Source organism: Notothenia rossii, assembly GCF_949606895.1.
Source record: "Notothenia rossii genome assembly, chromosome: 8".
Lineage (NCBI taxonomy): Eukaryota > Metazoa > Chordata > Actinopteri > Perciformes > Nototheniidae > Notothenia > Notothenia rossii.
The window spans coordinates 23,733,208-23,754,780 of NC_136906.1; the positions used below are offsets into that span (position 1 = coordinate 23,733,208).

Sequence of the window (21,573 nt, forward strand, 5' to 3'; positions counted from 1 at the left end):
AGTACTGGACCTACCTACAATTTTAATGTGCTTGCACTTTATTCAGTATTTCCATTTTTCATATACTTTATACTTCTAATTCTTCTTTATACTTATTTGACTGCTCTGTTTGCATCTGTATCTGATGACATATTAAGCTGAGAGGTATTTTGTAGTGGTTGATTGATTTTGGAATGGTATTAGATCTGAAACCCATATTGAATGTGCTCTTGACAGAATATAGCATATGGCAAAAAACAAAAATACCATCATAATTTTGTCACATTTTTTTGCCAGTTTCTAGTCTATTTAAATTATGTGCTTTGCCCTTAATCTAAGAGAGCAGTTGTAGTGTGTCCTAGGAACTTTTTTTGTACACCAGATTATAGCATCTTTGTGTTAGTCGATCGAAATTGCAGACAAAAAAAATGCTCATATTTTCTTCTGCAATTAAATACTTGCCAGGAGCAAACAGCAGATTGAAATCCACTCTTCTGCTCTGTTTAAACAAAATACTTGCATGGTTTGCTTTGAGAATCTCTTCGCTTTTGTTCACACACACGTGTGAAGACAGGAAGAAAGCCAGGGGTTTTACTTGGTATTGAAAAGGGGAAATTACCGGATCATCAATAATTGATTTGGCTTCTCTTCTCACATGACACACACTCAGAACTTGCAGCCCATTTCTGGATCTAATTTAAGAAAGAAACTGGCCCATTTTATTTTGTGTCACTCAATGCTGATTGACTAATAAAAGCAGTTGCTTGTTGTGTTTCATGTAAGATTAATATGTACAGTCCCCTCCAAAACTATTGGAACAGCGAGGCCAATTGCTTTATTTTTGATGTACACTGAAAACAATTAGGTTTGACATCAAAAGATGAATATGAGACAAAAGGTCAGTATTTCAGTTTTTAAGGTATTTACATCTAGATCTGTTATACAACTGACAAGATAACACCTTTTGTTTAAACCCACCAATTTTTCAAGTGAGCAAAAGTATTGGAACATGTTACTGACAGGTGATTTTTGTTGTTACATTGATTATTCAAACAATACATAGCACTGCATGTCTACTCTCAGTTTTAACTTTGGGCTTTGCCTGTGCAGACTGCATTTATAGTTAAAACGGTGTAACCAACATGAAGACTTAGAGCTGCCTATGGGAGAAAAGCAAGCAATTTTGAAACTGAGAGAAGATGGAAAATCCATAAGAGGCATTGCACAAACATTGGTCATAGCCAGTACAATCATTTAGAATGTCTTTAAGAAAACGCAAGCACTACTGTACTGAGCATCAGACTTCAAACTGGTCGACCGAGGAAAACATCAGCAGTTGATGACAGAAACATTGTGAGAACTGTAAAGAAACATCACCAACAACCTCCAGAGGGCAGGAGTGAAGGTATCACAATCCACCGTTAGCAGAACACTTTGGGAACAAAAGTACAGAGGCTACACCAGAAGATGCAAACCACTCATTAGCAATAAGAATAGGATGGCCATATTTGAATTTTCCAAAAAGTACATAGAGAAGGCAAAAAAAGTTCTGGGGCAAATTTGTATGGACTGATGAGTCAAAGATGAATCTTAACGAAAGTGATGGAATGCCTAATGTGTGGAGAAAAAAAGGATCTGTTCATGATCCCAAACACACAAGCTCATCTGTGAAACATGGTTGAGGTAATGTCATGGCTTGTTCTTGCATGACTTCTTCTGGGACCAGCTCATTCATCTTCATTGATGATGGCAAAAACAAAATGAACTCAGAAGTCCACAGAAACATGTTGTCTGCCAATTTAAAGAGAGATGCAACCAAACTGATTGGGAGATCCTTCATCATGCAGCAAGACAACAACCTAAAACACACTGCCAAAACAACCAAGGAGTTTATCAGGGAAAATAAGTGTAAGGTTTTAGACTGGCCAAGTCAATCTTCAGACTTAAACCTGAGCGTGCATTTTACCTGAGGAGACTGAAGGGAGGAAGCCCTCGAAAAAAACAACAACTGAAAGAGGATGTGGTGAAAGCCTGGAAAAGCATCACAAATGAAGAATGCAAAAGTTTGGTGATGTCAATGCAGGCTTGATGCAGTTAATGCAAGCAAAGGATTTGTAACTAAATACTAAGTATTATTCACTTTTCAAGTCTTTAAGTTCCTGTACTTTTGCTCACATGAGAAATGGGTGGGTTTAAACAAAAGGTCTTCTCAGTTGTTTAACAGATCTAGATGTAAATACCTTAAAAGCTGAAATACTGAACTTTTGTCTCATATTCATCTTTTGATGTCAAACCTAATTGCTTTCAGTGTACAGCAAAATTAAAGCAATTTGCCTCGCTGTTCCAATAGTTTTGGAGGGGACTGTACATGTTTTTTTTTTTCATATTTTCTTAAGTAACTCCCTAAACATTGATCATCTGTTGATGCACAAAAACAAACCTGTATATAGCATCTCTTTATCAAAGCTTAAATGAGTGTGAATTTAAATTGCAGTTGCTTTTTACTTTCCTATACCATAACATTTTGGTCATGATATCCTTCTTCAAAATCAAAGGATGCAAACATCTGTACTAAGCTCAACAATCGATTGTGACGTTGCTAAAATTATTAATCAGAAAGAAATATATAGTTTGCCTACTTAATTTAATCGTATCTCAGTATAAATACTAAAGATTGCACATCAGGCAGCCAAAATGTTTACTGATAACAATAAGATGCCTTCTGTCAGTAGTTTATGACTCCATCTTGAGGTAAATCTGTGTCAGTACAGTCTAGATGATAATAAGATAAATACAAAAACTTATAGATATACAACCCAGTTAAACTTTTTAAATGGTCTTAATTTCTTTATAGCAAGGAAAGAAACAGCCAGCTATCTAGACTTGAACAATTAAAGTAAAAAAGGAGGACAACACGGATTATTATGGCACAATTTATGCTTTTTAATGAGACAACTAGCACTGTTCTTTAAATCCCAAAGTATATGGAAAAATAAATGCACTCCTACTTCAATTAAACAAAAAACAATGTTGATAAAAAATAAATATTTATAGAAACCTTGAAGAGGCAGAAGAGGAAATGCTTGGTGACTTACACAACCCCATTGTTAAATTAATTGCACAAATAACCCATTTTAATGCCATGCTACATTTCTCAATCTCATTGTGTAGTTTCCATTTGTATTATTATTTGCATTTATAGTTTTATTGTGCCTCTTCAGGAAGTGATTTGTCTTTAGGAAGTACAGAAACTGCAGCTTCAAAATAAAAGCATAACTGACACTTACTCACAATGTCAAAGTAAAACACGATTGCAAGTAGCACTGAAAAATTATCAAAACAATAAATAAATAATAATACCAATTGTGACAAATCCGTATAATGTCATTTTTATTATTATTAAGGGAACATGGTGCTTACTTTGAAATTAAAACCGGAAACCCTATTCTAGGTTAGCTATGATCTGATCACCATCGGCCGACGCCTACTAATTGGGAGCTCGGTAAGAACACAATCTAATGTACATTTATTGATAAATCAAATAGTCTAAGTGATTGTATAACCTTAACCATATCTGTTGTTTATTGAATTTCTTATTTGAAAATGTTCGACTGATAAGCAACGGCCAAAACAGTCTTAAGTTTGACATGAAATGGCGGTCAATGTGGCAAGAAGGAAGTTATTATTTTAGTAACGACACACTGAGGGATACATGGTCGAAGAACAATCCGCCTAACGGGGGAAACTTATGATTATGTTTTGTTTTTGACAATAGTTAAACACAAGGTCGGTACAGTAAATAGCAGGCTGCTGTTACTGTAAGCTCGACTGTTGTTTCACCAAACTTTTTCAGAGCCGCTCATACGCCTGGGGAAGCCAGATGTCTGTGATTAAAGCAACTCCAGCTTGTGTTTGTCACGGAAGTCTTATGACCTATAACTTTAAGGATAAACTATTACAGTGATAGATAACATATAAAAAGCATACAAGAGGAGATTTATAATACATTCATAGCCATAATACAAATGTAATACATAGGAAACTCATAATTGTGCCCTCACTAAGTAATTATTAAGTATCACCATAGGAGCTAATATGCTCATGTCATTATGTAAAATATTGATATGGCAAAATGAAATCGTTAGCCCCTATCTGTCTGATCGATAGCAATAATCCATTATTAGCTCATATACCAGATTTAAGTGCTTCAAAGTAGTCACCCATGATGACAGACCATGTTGAGTCGAAGTTTTGCAGCCTTTCCTACACAAAAACATGCTGTACCATTCTTGCATATTAGCATATATAATGTATAAAATAAATGCCAAATTTAAAGTGTTTCATGCTTGACTGTTAAAAGTGTTAATGCTTCATGAAATGTAATTGTCTTTGAATTCAGTCAATATGTTTCTAATCTTCCCCCTTGTAAAATAAAATGCCATTCAGCATAATATCCTGGCATTTAAATCATTTCCCATAATTGAAGTTAACATTTCCACATCTAACATACAGGCCATTATCAGTGGATTCAAAATGAGCAGCAAACGTTAGGAAAAGAGAACTTCCTTTATTGACAGTTAATAGTGAAGTAACAGGAAAGGGAAGTTGTTAAGAGAGAAGTGTGACAGTCATACTGTAGCCGGCAGATGTTTTTAAAACATATGTAGGCTAGGACTGGGACAATGTCCTCAGAAGTAGCCTGCGTTTCCTTTAAGGAATGCTTGGCGGTGCGTTTTCTGTGGCCCACTTCAGGTTGAGTCCCTATTCCCTGTCCTTACTAAAGACTTTGGAATTTCATTAATCTGCGTGGGTGTACAGCAGAAGTCGACTCAATATAGCCACTAACTGTATGTGGAGTTTAGCTCAGGATCTATCTGCAAAACTAAGTTACAATTAAGCATATCCATGTTTAAGATTTATGGTTATTGTGTACTTACATTTATTAAGTACATCTGTACACTTGCATGTTGTCCAAATTGGCCGCTTATAAAACTCTGTACAATGGTCATTTTATTGATGTATTCCATATCTCTAGTATACTGTCTGGTACTACTGACTCAAGGTTTGTAAAGCTTTCTACAAAGATTACAAAAGTGGGTGGTAGAAATGTTCATTATGTCTTGGTCTATGGTCTTGACTTTAGAATGCCAGCCAATAGCAAAGAAATTCGATTCACTATCACAACTCAAAAAGGTGATGTCTTTAAATGTCCAAGTTTGTTCAATTTACATTCAGTGAACTATTTAAAAAAAATCATTTTAGAAGATTATATCAGTGAATGGTTGCAGTTTAATTACTTTAAAGGTTGACTTAAATGATAAATTGAACATTAAATTACTTTTAATATAATATTTGAAGACCTTTTCTTCCATTGTTCATGTGCAAAATACTCAATCCAGTTTTGTATCAGATACTAGACTAGAGTAGTCAAAACTAAACCTTAACTGATTAAGCCTTATTTTCTCAGTGTTTCGAAGATATTGTTGCCATGCCAGCAAACAGTTTCTGTAACACTTGCATTTAGCTCTGTGTTCTCGGGTTCAGGTTGAGCCTCTCAAGTGGTATTATGAATTTCCTGTGTTCTGTGGCGGTTTTTATATGAGTAAGTTGTTTTGCTGCTGGAAAGAAAGACAAGTGAAATTATTTCAGACACATCACATTTTAAGTGACAGCTCATATGCTTGTGTAATTTTGATTGAGAGATTCTCATAATATCAGATACCAGAAGTCTGCTGTCTGATGGTGGCATTAAGTGGTGGTGTGACATGACATGTGGCTGACTGCAGAGCACGAATGCTCATTAGGATATCAGAGCATATGAAAGGTTACAAAACATTTAACATTTTAGTATCGCGGGTGTGTGCAATACTAAATGAAACTCTTTTATTTTTACATTTTTGCAGTAGAAGATGGATATATTATAGAATGATGGACAACAACAACTACGAGAGATTATCTCAGGTTATAATCAAGAAAATCCCTTCAGCATAAAAGATAAACCAGGCTGTCCATAGTTTCAGTAAGGGCACCCAAATGAAAAAGAAAAAACTGGTTTATTAGATGTCTAAAACATGTAAGATATTCTAACGGTGCAAGATCAGACGGCACGTTTTTCCTCGCAGCAAAGCAGTACAATCTTTCATTGTTCTTTGGTGTTACTTATCTGTATCAAAGGCCGAGGATAAGATAATATATAGTTTATTGATCCCAAATTGGCAAATGTTATCGTTACAGCAGCATACACAAAACAATGCATTGCACACAGAAATTAAAAGCAGACAAAAAATAAACAATTATAAAATAGAAACATTTCAAAAATAGAAATGAAACATTACTAAAAAGTAGAATATATAAACAAGGATGTGCAAGGGGACCATATCCAGTTCAAGTCCCAATACTTTTGCCATTTTGTATTAGTCACACACTTTTACCCTTGCAGCCAACTACAAGACATTGATTTTATAGTACTATTTATACTGTCTTGCATTTAAGGTAGGGCTGCTCGATTATGGCAAAAATCCTAATCTCGATTATTTGGGTCAATAATTGTAATTGCGATTATTAAATGCGATTATTCATTGACTTTGAAAACATCCATTTATTGGAGAGAAAAAAAATGTGAACAGTATGTTTTTAACAATTGATTACCCTGAACTTGAAGTATAATTCAACTGAAAAACCCAAAAAAAAAAGTAATAATAATAAAAAAAGAATAGTTTTATTTCGATTACGTTGTTTTCGTAATTGTTGCAAGCCATAATCGTAATCGCGATTTAAAATACGATTAATTGAGCAGCCCTAATATAAGGCATATGGGTGAAAGAGCTGGGCCTAAAATATGTCGTTAGTGGGAGTCAAGGAGCTACATGCTTCTGTGTCTAACCTCAAAGTGTGTTAGTTTAGTATAATTGCATACTGAATTTGATTTGGTATGTCGCCACATATCTTCTTTGCACTCTTCATAATCCATTATGACGGATGGTCTCCCATGTGCCCCATAAAGTGACAGCATGTACAAACCTCATAGCCTTATTAATACACTGACAGACATCTTTCAAGTTTTCTTTCTGTAGTGTTTTTGACCGAATGAAGATTTCATTTCTGATAGAATAAGGGAGCAACAAATTAGTTTGGTTAAATGACTTTAAATTGGTCCCTTACTTTCACTGCAAGTCAAAACTTTGAATCTCTTCCCTCTTTTGGAATGTTTACAACGTTTTAAAATAAATATACTGCCTTTTAATAATAATATTAATAATATCCATTATTAATTAATCTTCCATTAAAGACCTGACTTTATTTTGACAGCAAGGCCACAAAGAGCTCTTCTGTTTTAACGATCCATAGTTAATCATCAAAAACGTAACCAAACACGTTATCCTTTAATCTAGTCCGAGACGGGGCAAGTAAGCCAGCCCTGTTGGCAGGAGAGAAGGGAGGGAGATAGAGAGGGAAGGAGGGGTGAATATGGGGAAATGGAGATGCATTTCCCATAAGTCATCCAGCTCCCCCCCCTCCTCTCCTGTGTTGGCTGAGAGCCAGCATCAAGGAGAGCAAAGCGGTGAGCACTGAGTGTTACGGACAATCCGAACATGCAGGCAGACACAGCAGCACAGTTCTACTAAAGTAAATTAGGTTATACAGAGCGGACGCACAGGAGAGAGATAGCCCTTCCCCCTGGCATCTGTCGGTAGGCTACCTCTACCTCACACACACAGAGATGTTTTTGTGGTTGTGTTTTTCGCAGCGGGTTTTCTCTGCTTCCTTTCCATGTAAACTCATCAGGGTGTGTCTTCAGAAGGAAGTGACAGTTGAATCGCTTTGTTTCTAGATTGTCTTACAGTGCATGAAGTCGCCACACAAGGTAATGACTCAACTCAACAGCTTTTATTGAAATTTGACCATAGTTTGATGTCAGTCTGTCTTTACTATGACTTTAAGCAGTTCTTTTTAATGAGCAAAAGGTGAAGACTAAGTGGGTGAATGTTCTGACAGCCATGCTATTGTTTGAGTCAAGATATCTAGATGTAGCCTGGTATGATCTCTATCAAGAACATCTTTGACTGGCATGTATGTGCAGAAACACTCAAAAGCTGAGTGACAAAGAAAAGCTGTGGTTAAGGGGGAACGCTGATGCAACATGCTGCAACTGTAGTCCCAGTTTGTGCCCTTCAAACTGACTTTCTTGCAAATAGCCAGTGCTGAGATGTGTGTGTGTGTGTGTGTGTGTTAGAGAGAGAGAGAGAGGGTGTGTTGATTTTACGTTCTGAAGATTGTAACGTCCAAGCCATCTGCAGTCAATCGTGCAAATCTTTATTGGAAGTTCATCTTGGCGGCTTTATGCGCTTTATTTTACTTCCTCCGAGTGAAACAGAGTGCTCACTTTTAACGACGCTGTTGCAACTGTCAAAAGAAGGCCAGGGTTTAGTTTCCTGTCTCTAGTGCCAACCGCAAACTTTCGAAAGTTTCGCTTTAAGTGAACCTCGCGACCCTGAATGCACTTGACACAGTCACACAGTATGTGTTAAACAAGCTCTAAAGAAGAAGTTTTATATCTAGTTTACCGCAGTACGAAGCCTGCCATTGTTTGATTGGAGTGTGTGCATATTTTGTGTAGAGAGGAGTAAACATCTTCTCTTCATTACAACTGGTGATCTGTCCAACAACAAAGAGTACTTTTTAGGCCTTTTAAAAGAGAACAAAAGTTAAACTTATTAGACATTTTAACTTGAAGAAATGACATACATTTTGTCAGTAGGCTCCGTCACTCTCATATTATCAGATAGTAAAAAGTCCTGTGTTGCGTTACGGGGTTTTTAGGAGGCAGAAACTCCACAACATTTATAAAGGTCAGTCACTAGCAAGGACAGGAAGGAACATTTGGTTTACTACAGACACATGATGCATTACATTGTGTTTGATTACTTATGTAACATGTCAACTAATGTAATGTAATAATCAATTGAAAGTGCAGTTTTGAAAGAAGACACATTTGCTGCTTTGCATTTCTACGATTGAGCTGCAGTGATAAGTATCTATAACGTATTCATTATTCAAAAACTTTGAAAAGCAAACAATATCAAAGATTTTCCAGGTTCTCAAAAGTAAGAATTGTATGCCTTTCTTTGTCATCAAAAATAGTCATCTCAATATCTGTAGGTTCGGACAAACCATGACATTTAAAGACATCCACTAGGGCTGTAGATTTTTTTATTCAACAAACTTTCTTTAATTGAGATAATAATTAGCAGATACAATTTACAAAACAGTTTGATCAGAGACACAATGCCATTGAGGGTGTTTCAAACATTTCAGAAAAGAGCTGCTGAGTATTTCTAGGATATACAGTATAATCAGTTATTATTACAAATATGACCATTTGTACAATTGAAGCACTTGACTTATCAGTTGTTTTTATTTTTATTTCTTTCAGATCCAGCAGATGAAATGGCGGTGAGGCAAAGGATTTTTAACTCGACATCACCTTTCTCCGGGTCGTCCCAGGCTGAGCTGAAGGGGTCGTACCCGTCCTGCTCCGCTGCAGAGCAGGAGGCAGAGGAGGAGGAAGAGGAGGGGAAGGACAGCAAAACGGGCTACACAGCCCGTTTGAACCCTTTGATAAAGAAACTCCTGACACATGGGACCGCAGAGCAAGTGGGAGAAAAGCCCCTGAAGACCTCCACCTTTATTGCCCAAGCTGAATGTAATTATGTCTTTCTGATTTATTTAATAAGACATATAATACCTGTGGACTTAGAGTTAACATTGTGCTTTCCTCAGGTGAAACCCAGGATTCCCAAGAGTTTAGTCCATCCTGCTATGAACGCTCCTATGTCCCCTCCCCGAACTGCTTCATCAGCAGGTTTGACACTTCTTCTCTACATTGCCTCTGCTCTTGACATCCTGTGTTTATTTACACAGGTTATACTGAATTATCTAACGCCATGTCTGGTATTAACATAGTTGCCATCGTTGTGCTTCAGTGTTACCTCAGAGCACAACAACGTGGCGACCACGGCCTTCTCCATCCAGGAGCCGAACCGCTCGTCCGCTCAGCTCGTGCCAAGAAAGAGGGCGAGGAAGAGACAGAAGCGAAAGGGGAAGAAGAAACTGGAGAGGAAGAAAGAGAGGCAGAGACACAGACATCGAATGCCCTCTGGAGTCCCTGAGCAGGAGAGTGGAAGTTTTCTGGTCCGGATCCTGGTAAGAACTCTGGTTATCATCACATAGTTTAGTCTAACATGGGAAAAAGAGATTGAAACTGACATTAAGAAATAGCTTGGTGCATTTTTCTCCAAAAAATGTCTCTCATGTTAAAACCAAACATCAATATCAAGCCCGAAAAAGGAAAAAATCGAACAAAAACATTGATAGGCAGACAATAGACCAAACAGATATAAATACAATAAAGGCAGCAATTAGAACACAGCAACACTATATCTAAGCTGTCCCATTGATCATATCACTTTTTTACAGTTCAACTTTTTAGCATCTTTTCCCCAAGAATCAGCCGGGCAGAGGTTATTAGGCCAGTTCTTAAAACTCTAAATGACTAAACTGTAGGGGTGCAACAACTAATCGACTTAATCGATTAAAATCGATTACCAAATTAGTTGGCAACTAATTCAGTCGTCGATTCGTTGGTGACGTCATCACATGTGTTCTACACCCCGTTAAGCTCCAACGTTATCGCTCTTTTGTATGGGTACAGGAGACATTTAAAAACATATGTTATGTATTATTGCTACATAAACATTATATCGCAGTCTTAGTGTCGCCAACTCAGTTTCTAATATGCAATATGACTACAAAATGCGTCTATAATGTATTTTCGATCTTCCGAATTCAGACGAGCGATCTCTCCCCCGCCTGCTTGCGAGGGGGCGGGGCAGTTTACACACACACGCAGGAGATAGCGGAGAGAACGCGCTCCGAGGTGTGGTTAAACTTTATCCGTCTCGATGTGGACAATGCTCGTTACCAAAATTGCAATAACAGTTTATCATATAAAGGCGGTAAAACGAGCAATTTGTCTAAACATTTAGCAAAAGTGCACCACATTCAGACGGAGAAATGCACCGGGTTCGGCTGTCTTTCTAGTAGCTCTGTAGCCTCTTCCAAGAGTAACCTTTCCACGTCAGGTGTAGGGGTGCAACAACTAATCGACTTAATCGATTAAAATCGATTACCAAATTAGTTGGCAACTAATTCAGTCGTCGATTCGTTGGTGACGTCATCACATGTGTTCTACACCCCGTTAAGCTCCAACGTTATCGCTCTTTTGTATGGGTACAGGAGACATTTAAAAACATATGTTATGTATTATTGCTACATAAACATTATATCGCAGTCTTAGTGTCGCCAACTCAGTTTCTAATATGCAATATGACTACAAAATGCGTCTATAATGTATTTTCGATCTTCCGAATTCAGACGAGCGATCTCTCCCCCGCCTGCTTGCGAGGGGGCGGGGCAGTTTACACACACACGCAGGAGATAGCGGAGAGAACGCGCTCCGAGGTGTGGTTAAACTTTATCCGTCTCGATGTGGACAATGCTCGTTACCAAAATTGCAATAACAGTTTATCATATAAAGGCGGTAAAACGAGCAATTTGTCTAAACATTTAGCAAAAGTGCACCACATTCAGACGGAGAAATGCACCGGGTTCGGCTGTCTTTCTAGTAGCTCTGTAGCCTCTTCCAAGAGTAACCTTTCCACGTCAGGTGTAGGGGTGCAACAACTAATCGACTTAATCGATTAAAATCGATTACCAAATTAGTTGGCAACTAATTCAGTCGTCGATTCGTTGGTGACGTCATCACATGTGTTCTACACCCCGTTAAGCTCCAACGTTATCGCTCTTTTGTATAGGTACAGGAGACATTTAAAAACATATGTTATGTATTATTGCTACATACACATTATATCGCAGTCTTAGTGTCGCCAACTCAGTTTCTAATATGCAATATGACTACAAAATGCGTCTATAATGTATTTTCGATCTTCCGAATTCAGACGAGCGATCTCTCCCCCGCCTGCTTGCGAGGGGGCGGGGCAGTTTACACACACACGCAGGAGATGGCGGAGAGAACGCGCCCCGAGGTGTGGTTAAACTTTATCCGTCTCGATGTGGACAATGCTCGTTACCAAAATTGCAATAACAGTTTATCATATAAAGGCGGTAAAACGAGCAATTTGTCTAAACATTTAGCAAAAGTGCACCACATTCAGACGGAGAAATGCACCGGGTTCGGCTGTCTTTCTAGTAGCTCTGGAGCCTTTTCCAAGAGTAACCTTTCCACGTCAGGTGTTATGTATGCTAGCAGCAACACGCAGAGTTAACTCAGTTATAAAAACATAGGTTAATGATTAGAGGTAACTGAATTAGTTATTTTGTTAAAGTTTCAGCTATTCTGTTTACAGTTCTGTCATCACATTATTTAATATGATTTGTTAAAACATTGTTGTTTCTTTTGATGTGAAATATTATGCATTTAATTAAAATAAAAAGCAATGTTAGTTTTGTTCACAATTTGTTGAGTTAGTTTACCTTATTTCTTGTCAAAAGAACCGTTAATACTATCGTTGAAAGGACCGGATCGATAAGCAGTATTGATATAAGTAGTAGTACAGTTAAAACCTTAACGATCCGAATAATCGATTAATCGTTTCATTAATCGATAGATTAATCGATTATCAAATTAGTCGTTTGTTGCAGCCCTAGTCAGGTGTTATGTATGCTAGCAGCAACACGCAGAGTTAACTCAGTTATAAAAACATAGGTTAATGATTAGAGGTAACTGAATTAGTTATTTTGTTAAAGTTTCAGCTATTCTGTTTACAGTTCTGTCATCACATTATTTAATATGATTTGTTAAAACATTGTTGTTTCTTTTGATGTGAAATATTATGCATTTAATTAAAATAAAAAGCAATGTTAGTTTTGTTCACAATTTGTTGAGTTAGTTTACCTTATTTCTTGTCAAAAGAACCGTTAATACTATCGTTGAAAGGACCGGATCGATAAGCAGTATTGATATAAGTAGTAGTACAGTTAAAACCTTAACGATCCGAATAATCGATTAATCGTTTCATTAATCGATAGATTAATCGATTATCAAATTAGTCGTTTGTTGCAGCCCTACTAAACTGCAACACTACAGTTACGCCCCAAGGAGACTTTGGTACATTGTAAACTCTTGTTCCTCTAAAGAAGCTGAAAAGCTCTTGCAGTGAATCACCCTCCAGGATTAAATGCCACATTCTTTGGCAGTCGGAGGCTCGACGTTCCCATGAGCCTTCATGTGTTGTGGGAGTGAATCACAGAAATCAGACAAAGCTGTCTCTCATGGCCTTGAACGTTTAGCCCCTGAGCAAACTCACCTGAGAATGTAAACATGTTTTTTTCCCTTGTGTCCTGAAGGAGGAGTCTTCCTGTTGCAGCAGCGTTGAAAGCTCAGAAGAGCGGGACGGAGGGCCCCCTCTCTACAGCCGACAGATCTACAACACACACTCCAGCTGCTCTCCTCCGACCTGGGGGGAGCCGGTGTGCGTCTCCCTCTCCAGTGTCCACTCCTACGGGCAGGACAGCGACTCAGACTCCCTCAGCAGTTTGGGAGACTGTTCCCTGGCTGTCGCTGGCCTCAGAGGCTGCGTCAGTCAGGGGGACCGGTGCTACGCAGGGCCCTTCTTCAAAGATGTGGAGCGGGGCGTAAGAGAGGAGGAGGATGAGCTCTCAGCAGATGATTCTGTCACCACTGAGGGAATGATCTTTGACAATGAAGTAAGTTCTGCTTTACGGCAGTCTGTTGATTTTAAAATACTGTTAAACATTTCAAGAGAGGGAAGAGATTCAAAGTGAAGTTTGCCTTCCAATCTTGCAGCACGTGAAAGGAAAAGGCAGATTTAAAGCGATTCAACCAAACTAATTTGTTGCTCTCTTGTCTGTCAGAACATCCAGCCTGTGGACTCTGAATACAAGGAGGGGAGGGAGTATGTCCTCCCACACTTCATCAAGGAAGGCTCCTATGGTGAAGTACACAGCGCACAAGATGTCAACACAGGCTTCAAATTTGCTGTCAAAAAGGTAACCCAGTGCGACTGCATCTGCCTATTATTTTTCAGATTTGGAGTCAGAAACTAGTCAAAAGTGTTCATTCACGTTCTTCTAAAAACCCAAAGTGTCTTTAAAGGTGTCCTATCATGCAAAATGCACTTTTTGATGTCTTTTATACATAAATATGTGTCCTCCTCGGTGTGTAAGGGAACTCACAAAGTGCCAGAAAATAAAACCCTCTCACTCTTTTGTTCCCACCTTTCCTCACAGATCGCCCTGAAGAGGTTCAGCAGTGAGGAGGTGGGTGCGTGGAGTACCCTCAGATCTCCTCGTGTGGTGGAACTCTTTGGAGTGGTCAGAGAGGGGCCGAACGTCATGCTCTTCATGGACCTGAAATCTGGTAAACAAAGCGTCGCACCACATTCTGCCAGTGCTCACTGCTGATGTTGAGATTAGGGGGGGAAATTGTTGGGTGATATGTGATGATTTAAGTCATCACATCTAAGCGCAAACACATGAGAGGAAGGCAGATTACAGGAAGAAACGGATGCGATTAGTGTCGAGATTTGGAAGTGGGTGGTTGTAGGACGACAGAAATGAGTGTTGAGCTTCTTTGAAGTGTTTTGGTCCAAATTACACTCAACATCTGTAAAGGGAGATGCCAGCTTGATAAACACAATTACACTCAATGAGTCTTTTCCTTTGTCATCAAATTCCAGGCCATAATAAAAAGGAATTGTTGAATCAGACATGGCGTATCAGTTATTGTTACCTAGATATCTCTCAGTCTTTATCCTGGTCTGACCATATTTTGTTATTCCAGGCTCGCTGGGCCAGCTGATATCGGAGCGTGGCCGGCTGCCAGAGGACCTGAGCCTCCACTACAATGGACAAATCCTAACAGCACTGGAGTACTTGGGGAAGAAAAAAGTAGCGCATCTAGATATCAAAGGTATGTTAAACAAAAATATATTTCTTTCTTTTTTATTCTTCCCATAATATTAATATTACATCTTATTCAATTGACAAATCATTCTATTATGTTATCAAAAAAAAGCAAACCATAAGTAGAATAAAAAAAAAGAATACTAATAATAATAGTAATTAAAATAAATAATAATTTTCCTGAAGCATTATAGAATAAGTAATTAATTATTTCCCTAATGAATGTTTCATGTATTGTATCATGCCAGTTGTCAATCGATGGAATGTTCGGTTTGCGCCATGTTCTTGCTTTTGCTTTTCTTGCAGCTAGTAAATTAAACGGGCCCCGGGGCTGAATTACTAAAGACCGTGGTACCGTTAAGCTCCGACGTTATCTGTCTTTTTATCGGTACTGGAGACATGTAAAAAAGATGCCATATGTATTATGCTACACAAAAATTATATTGAAGTTTTAGTGTCGCCAACTCCGTTTCTAATACGCAAAAAGACAAACAAATGCGTCTATGATTATTTTTTGTATTTTCGATCTTTACAATCCAGGCGAGAGATCTCTCTCCCCGTCTGTGTGAGAGGGGGCGGTGCAGTTTGCACACACGCAGCTGCTACATGCATGCAACACACACACGGCGGAGAGAACTAAGCGCTCCAAGGTGTGGTTAAGCTTTACCCGTCTCGGTGTGGACAATGCTCGTTGCCGAAAGTGCAATAAGAGTTTAGCAAGTAAGGGCGGTAACACGAGCAATCTGTTTAAACATTTAGCAAAAGTGCCCCACATTCAGACGGAGAAATGCACCGGGTTCGACTGTCTTTCTAGTAGCTCTGTAGCCCCATCCACGAGTAACTTTTCCATGTCAGGTGTTATGTATGCTAGCAGCAACACACGGAGTTAACTCAATTATTCAAACATGGGTTAATGATTAGAGGTAACAGAGTTATTTAGTTTGTTAAAGTTTCAGATATTCTGTTTACAATTCTGTCATCAGATTACTTAACACGGTTTGTTAACACATTGTTGTTTTTTTAATGTGAAATATTATGTATTTAATTTAAATAAAAAGCAATGTTAATTTTGTTCACAATTTCTTTAGTTAGTTTACCTTATTTCTTTCTCTAAAAGAACCGATAAGAGTACCGTTAAATGACCGGATCGATAAGCGGTATCGGTAAAAGTAGTAGTAGTACCGTTAAAACCTTAACGATACCCATCCCTACTTGCAGCTACAGTCAGAATTCCAGATAGGAGTTTAGTTTTGGAGTTTGTGGGTATTGAATGTAAAAGCCCAAAAATATATTTGTCCCAATCGTCCCCTCAAAACATTATATTCTTTACAGTTTGATTAATGTTTACATTTTAAAAATCAAAACACCAATAGTGGCATTTCTTAGTCATTAGTGAAATTGCTTTTAACAATTTTCCAAACTTTTAGACGATATGTCCTGAAGGTTTTACCTCAAACAAACAATCGTCTTTAGTTTAGTCAAGACAGTTATCAAAATGTTTTGAGAAATTGTCAGTATTATTTGCAATCCTGAAATGCATCAAATCACTTTCAATATAAGATGGAACAGGAGCAATTGAACAGATCAAAATAGCACGATAGTAATAGGAGGGGAAATAAATGTTGTTGTTGTACTTGTTGTGGTACATACTGGAAAACAAAACCATACAGTGAGAAGAACTCAGACTTCTAATTAGCTCGAAAAGTTAGAGGAATTTTGTGTCTTTGTGTAGTTGTTGCGTGGAACACAAGTGTCACCCGTACAGTAGATCTGATCCCCAGCACCTGTGTTGTGGAACCAGACCGCCACAGAGAAGCCGGCGGGCTGGGAATTTCCCACAGTATGACTCACCGCTGCTCTTTAGAGGCGGTGCATGTGCACAGAGGCAGGAGAGCAAGAAAGAAAGGGAGAACGAAACAGAGAGGGGGGGGATGGGACGAAAAGCAGGAAGAAGTTAGCGAGAGCAGAAAGAGACAGAACTACATACAAAAACAGAAACAAGGAAGAAGATGCAAAAAGTAGAGCGAATTGTAAAAAAGAAGGAATGAAAAAAACTAAAAGAGAAGTTAGAAGTTAGAGGAAGTGCAGAAACAAACAGGAAGACGATTGTGCGGTTGCAGCTCAGGCGCCACCTGGTGACCGTAATGAACCTTTTTGTTTCTAGACTCCTCATTCCTCCCTAATTAAAGTGTTGTACAGCAGTTGTCCCAAAGTGACGTCATAGCTCCCTCTTATGTTTGCCTTTTAGACTGTTCTGTGAAAGTGCAGCTGTCCTGTTTCTCATTATGTCATCCGCAAACTGAACTGAAGAAGTCATGGAAATCAGCGCTAATGCAGTGGGTCATTGTTTTCCACAGCTGACAATGTGTTGCTGTCGGAGGACGGCAGAGACACCTTCCTGTGTGATTTTGGACACGCAGAGAGACTGGACAATCAGGGACAGAGCCTCAGCGGGTCCAAAGGTACATACAGTGTTACTTTAGCGATTCAATATCCAAGAAAATGGGTCATTTCTCAACTAACACGTCTTAAATCATCGTTTCCTGATGCAGATCTGAAGGGCACAGAGACCCACATGGCCCCTGAGATTGTGAAAGGTGAACCCCGCGGAGCCAAAGCAGATGTGTGGAGCAGCTGCTGTATGTTACTGCACATGCTCAATGGGTGCCAGCCTTGGAGCAGATACTACACCTGTAGACTTTACCTGAAGGTATTCTTCACAGCAACACACAGACATGGTTTCAGTGTCGATGTTCAGTCAGCTCTTCAAAGTTTTCACATCAGATTTTGTAACCGCTGTTTTGTGATGGTTACAGATCGCTAACGAGCCCCCGCCCGTGAGAGAGATCCCCCCCGACTGTAGCCCGCACACAGCTGAAGTTATCAAGGCGGGGCTACAGAAGGATCCAGCCAAGAGAGCATCAGCATCTGAGCTCAAAGAGAAAACTGCCAGAGCTCTGACAGAAGGTAACCAAGCGAGGCATCCAAACACACACCACATTCTGTATAGAGTAAATAACAAAAAGTTGGATATTATACATTCCCGTAATAACAGTAGTATGGCCAAACATTTTAACATTATGTAGCCCCCCTTTCCTTTTTACAGACCTGAAAACTTTCCCATATTTACTGTTGTGTTGCAATTTCTGCAAAAACATATCTATGCTTTACTGTCTCTCTGATAGGTTCTCAAATCCAGTATCTTTTTAGGACAATATTAACTGTAAATTGATACATAATAGAGCTTTATCTAATGTAATGTTTGAATTAAAAGTCGTCGTCATATGATGTCGTCACCCTAAAAAACAAGGAAGAGTAAAAAAAATATAAGCAGTTAAAAGTTTGTTTTGAAACGCCAACAAATATGAATTGTAGTTAATAAGATAAAAACAAGAGAAGATCAATTATTCATCTATAATATTTCAATATGTTTTTACTTTTGGACTGGTTTGGAGACACCACTAGAAACAAATTCTACAAACAGTATCAAAACAACTAATATTAGCAGGAGTCTTCAAAGGATTTACGCCCTTGAATGCATCATCAACTGCATTGTGTGATGTATTGTGTTTGTGTGGTTGCAGTTGGAGGACTCACCAGCCCAGTGAGGGGCCCCTACACAGACCCCCTGTGTGTCTCTGACAAACCTCCTGACTCCCTGCAGCTGATCAACAGCAGCGTAAACTACGAGGATGAGGATCAAGAGTCTGTTGAGAAACTGATCACAACAGGGAGGAGGACAAAGGACCGGAGTGATGATGATGAAGAAGAGTGGAATCAAGACTCTATTTCCTGTCCACAAACACTGATCTGTGAGCCAAAATACAAGAGGGGCAACAAGATCTCCACTGTGCCTGAACTTGAGCTCCGTAAACTGGAGCGAGGTGAGGTTTCTCTCAGTGTTCTGCTTCATTCTATTGTGTTAAATGTTTCTGAACCCCACTCATTGTGTTCCTTCCTGTTTTGCAGACTTTTACCTGAGCAGTCTGTCCCAGCTCCACTCGGTTGAGATGCAGGAGCAGCTGTTGTCTTGTCTCAGCAGCGACCTGTACTCCACCTGGGAACCATGGGACAAAAAGGTAGCCAACTACCACATTCAATGTTCTTATTCCCCAACAAACGCACACATTGATCCAAAGTAGTGGAATATGTTAAGAGAAACAATAAATTGCTGTTATTCATCCCAATTTTAATGGCCCAGTGAGTAGGACCTCCAACAAAAAAAAAATGTAAAGACTCATAAAAAAACAATTTTTCATCTTTTATAACCCACAAGATGTGTGTTGGCGCGTTCTCGGTTGTCAAGCTTTATAATTAAGTAATGACCAGGTGCCATTATAAGCATGCATCCAAGAGGAAACTATGAAATGACTATGAAATGACTATGAAATGACTATGAAATGACGATGAAATGGCGAATATATGCAAATAAGATGCAAATGTGGTGAAGCATAAGCAAAGCTGACAAATTCAGTTCCAAAACAAGACTGAATCTGAGGTTGACTTCGCTCTCTAGCATCGTGACTCGTTGAGCTGGAAAGAAGGGGCAAAACCGTTATGTTGTTTTTACAAACCCTTCTCATTTTGCCTTTAAATCCACAAAGCAATCATTAGGTGGCAGTTTAGATTGATAACTGATACCCTTTTAACTTGTTGTATATCTCAGACATCCAGAAACGTAATCCCAGAAAAATAATGTTCTATATCAAACATTTTGACATAAATAATCAAAAGATATTCCAAACTGAGGACAATTTAAACAAAGAGATTCATCCATGGATGGTGGTCACCCATTTTGGCTATAATATTTTAACTCACACATTGTTTGTCTTTATCCTAGGACTCTGGCCGGTGGTCTCTGAGCCCAGCAGACGACCTCAGCTCCGGTGTGTTCTCCTACAGCAGTCAGCCAGACGTGCAGGTTTCCAGTTTGGAGTTGCTGGGTCACACACAGCTACCACCACCCTGCTGTTTTGAAGGTGAGAAACACTATTACAATCCCTCTTCTTTTAAACCTGTTTAATGTTGTACCAAACTGTAACACATATATCTATTTGCTCTGTGATTGGCTCAGGGGTGGATGTCTGCATCAGAGAATTCAGCGGGAGAAGCATCCGCATCAGAGAGACGCGCCGTGTGAAGGTGGGCCACATCGCCACGGGAATCAGTGATCAGGTGAGGGCCGGCCACCGAGAACACTCATGTCACGACAGCTTTTCATGGTTTAGAGTTTGATTAGAACTTTAAATGCTTATGTGTGCTCGTTTTTTAGATGTCCGAGAGGGTTTTCACCCTGGAAACCCAGCAGGGCCAGCAGGTTGCTCACGATGAGGAGGTGCAGGAGTCCGGTCTGGAGCTCAGCTGTGTTCCTGCTCCGGACTTCAGCTCTGCCTGGAGGTGGAGGATCAGAGACGGAGTGCTGGAGACGAGATAGAGCCCACTGCTCTCTCCATCCGTCCACCTCAGTGTCATCGCTGTGTTCCTGCTCCGGACTTCAGCTCTGCCTGGAGGTGGAGGATCAGAGACGGAGTGCTGGAGACGAGATAGAGCCCACTGCTCTCTCCATCCGTCCACCTCAGTGTCATCTAAACCGTCTTACACGTTCATGGCCTTCTGTTTAGCTTTTTAAATGTTTGACCATATGCAAAAATATGCGAGGACCATGCTATCTGAGGGGTTAAATACATCTTCCAGAACTGCCTCTTCAGCACTTGTGTCTCTTGTTTTTAGTACCAAAATGGGGGCCTGGTTTTTTTATCTTCAAAGTAATCATTAAAAGCCTTATGAGTCAATGCTGAGCTTTTTTAACCACTGTGATGTTTACACCCTTTCTTTGTTTATGCTAACATGAGTCATTAAACACAGCATATGAAACTATGCAGTGTTGTTCATTATTGAAGTTATTCAGTCCGTAATGCAATTTGTATTGACTAGTTCACAATACCACAATGACTATGGCCATTTCTGCTGTATTTAGTCAAGTCAACTTTTTTGTCAATCTTATGTTTGTGTGATACAGACAGGGTGATCAAAATTCTATCTAATGCTATTCAATTACGCTATCTGGGATTTAGTTTGTCTACCAATGACATTGAGTTAAGTTAATTTGCATTTCCACGTTATACTGTTTAACACTTATTTCAAATAGCTGGACTTCAGAGTAAGACAACTTTTGGTCAGATTAGATTTGACAGGAAATCAGTCCCCAGAAAAGGACTTGCAAGGATTTTATGACCATCTGACCTTTTTCTTTAGTGCCACTGTGAGAAAAAATCCCCGACCATGAACCACAATTTAAAAGTTGTCTTTTCATTTAAAGTTAATAATGATAGTACTACAATGCCTGGACTTCCATGACCTTTGCAGATGATATTTAAGAGCGGTTGAGGTTGAAACTCTGTGGTTTTGGAGAACCCCTGACCTTTGCTCTGGTGGGATCCTCCAGCCCAAAGCTTTTACACTTGTGCACATGCTATATCAAAATGTTATAAACCAATAACATTACATTTATGCCCAAAAAAGTATGGATATTGTGGACTTCAGCCTCAAAGTACTCAACCTTAAATATAAAATGTGATATCTGCCAGATTG

General features: G+C 39.1%; 1 protein-coding gene across 3 annotated transcripts; it reads left to right on the forward strand.

Annotated features, from left to right (window-relative positions):
* Nucleotides 1-3,370: 3,370 nt before the first annotated feature.
* On the forward strand, nt 3,371-20,859 carry map3k14a (mitogen-activated protein kinase kinase kinase 14a). Of its 3 annotated transcripts, none has more exons than XM_079646060.1 (16): nt 3,371-3,481; nt 9,413-9,682; nt 9,760-9,841; nt 9,963-10,182; nt 13,405-13,764; nt 13,933-14,067; nt 14,308-14,437; nt 14,861-14,989; nt 17,340-17,444; nt 17,535-17,692; nt 17,799-17,949; nt 18,567-18,866; nt 18,952-19,061; nt 19,823-19,961; nt 20,057-20,157; nt 20,255-20,859. In XM_079646060.1, the coding sequence occupies exons 2-16, from the start codon at nt 9,427-9,429 to the stop codon at nt 20,414-20,416; spliced, it is 2,538 nt and encodes an 845-aa protein (XP_079502186.1). In that variant the 5' UTR covers nt 3,371-3,481; nt 9,413-9,426; the 3' UTR covers nt 20,417-20,859. The 3 variants fall into 3 exon arrangements, with proteins under 3 accessions (XP_079502186.1, XP_079502188.1, XP_079502187.1); XM_079646062.1 differs by lacking the exon at nt 3,371-3,481 and adding an exon at nt 7,555-7,669; XM_079646061.1 differs by lacking the exon at nt 3,371-3,481 and adding an exon at nt 7,703-7,843.
* Nucleotides 20,860-21,573: the final 714 nt, after the last annotated feature.

Excerpts from the sequence above, each read along its gene's own strand:
- map3k14a (XM_079646060.1), top strand. The coding sequence starts at position 9,427 with ATGGCGGTGAGGCAAAGGATTTTTAACTCGACATCACCTTTCTCCGGG. Across the intron at positions 13,765-13,932 it reads GAATGATCTTTGACAATGAA|AACATCCAGCCTGTGGACTC; the intron begins GTAAGTTCTGCT and ends CTTGTCTGTCAG. Across the intron at positions 14,990-17,339 it reads AGCGCATCTAGATATCAAAG|CTGACAATGTGTTGCTGTCG; the intron begins GTATGTTAAACA and ends TGTTTTCCACAG.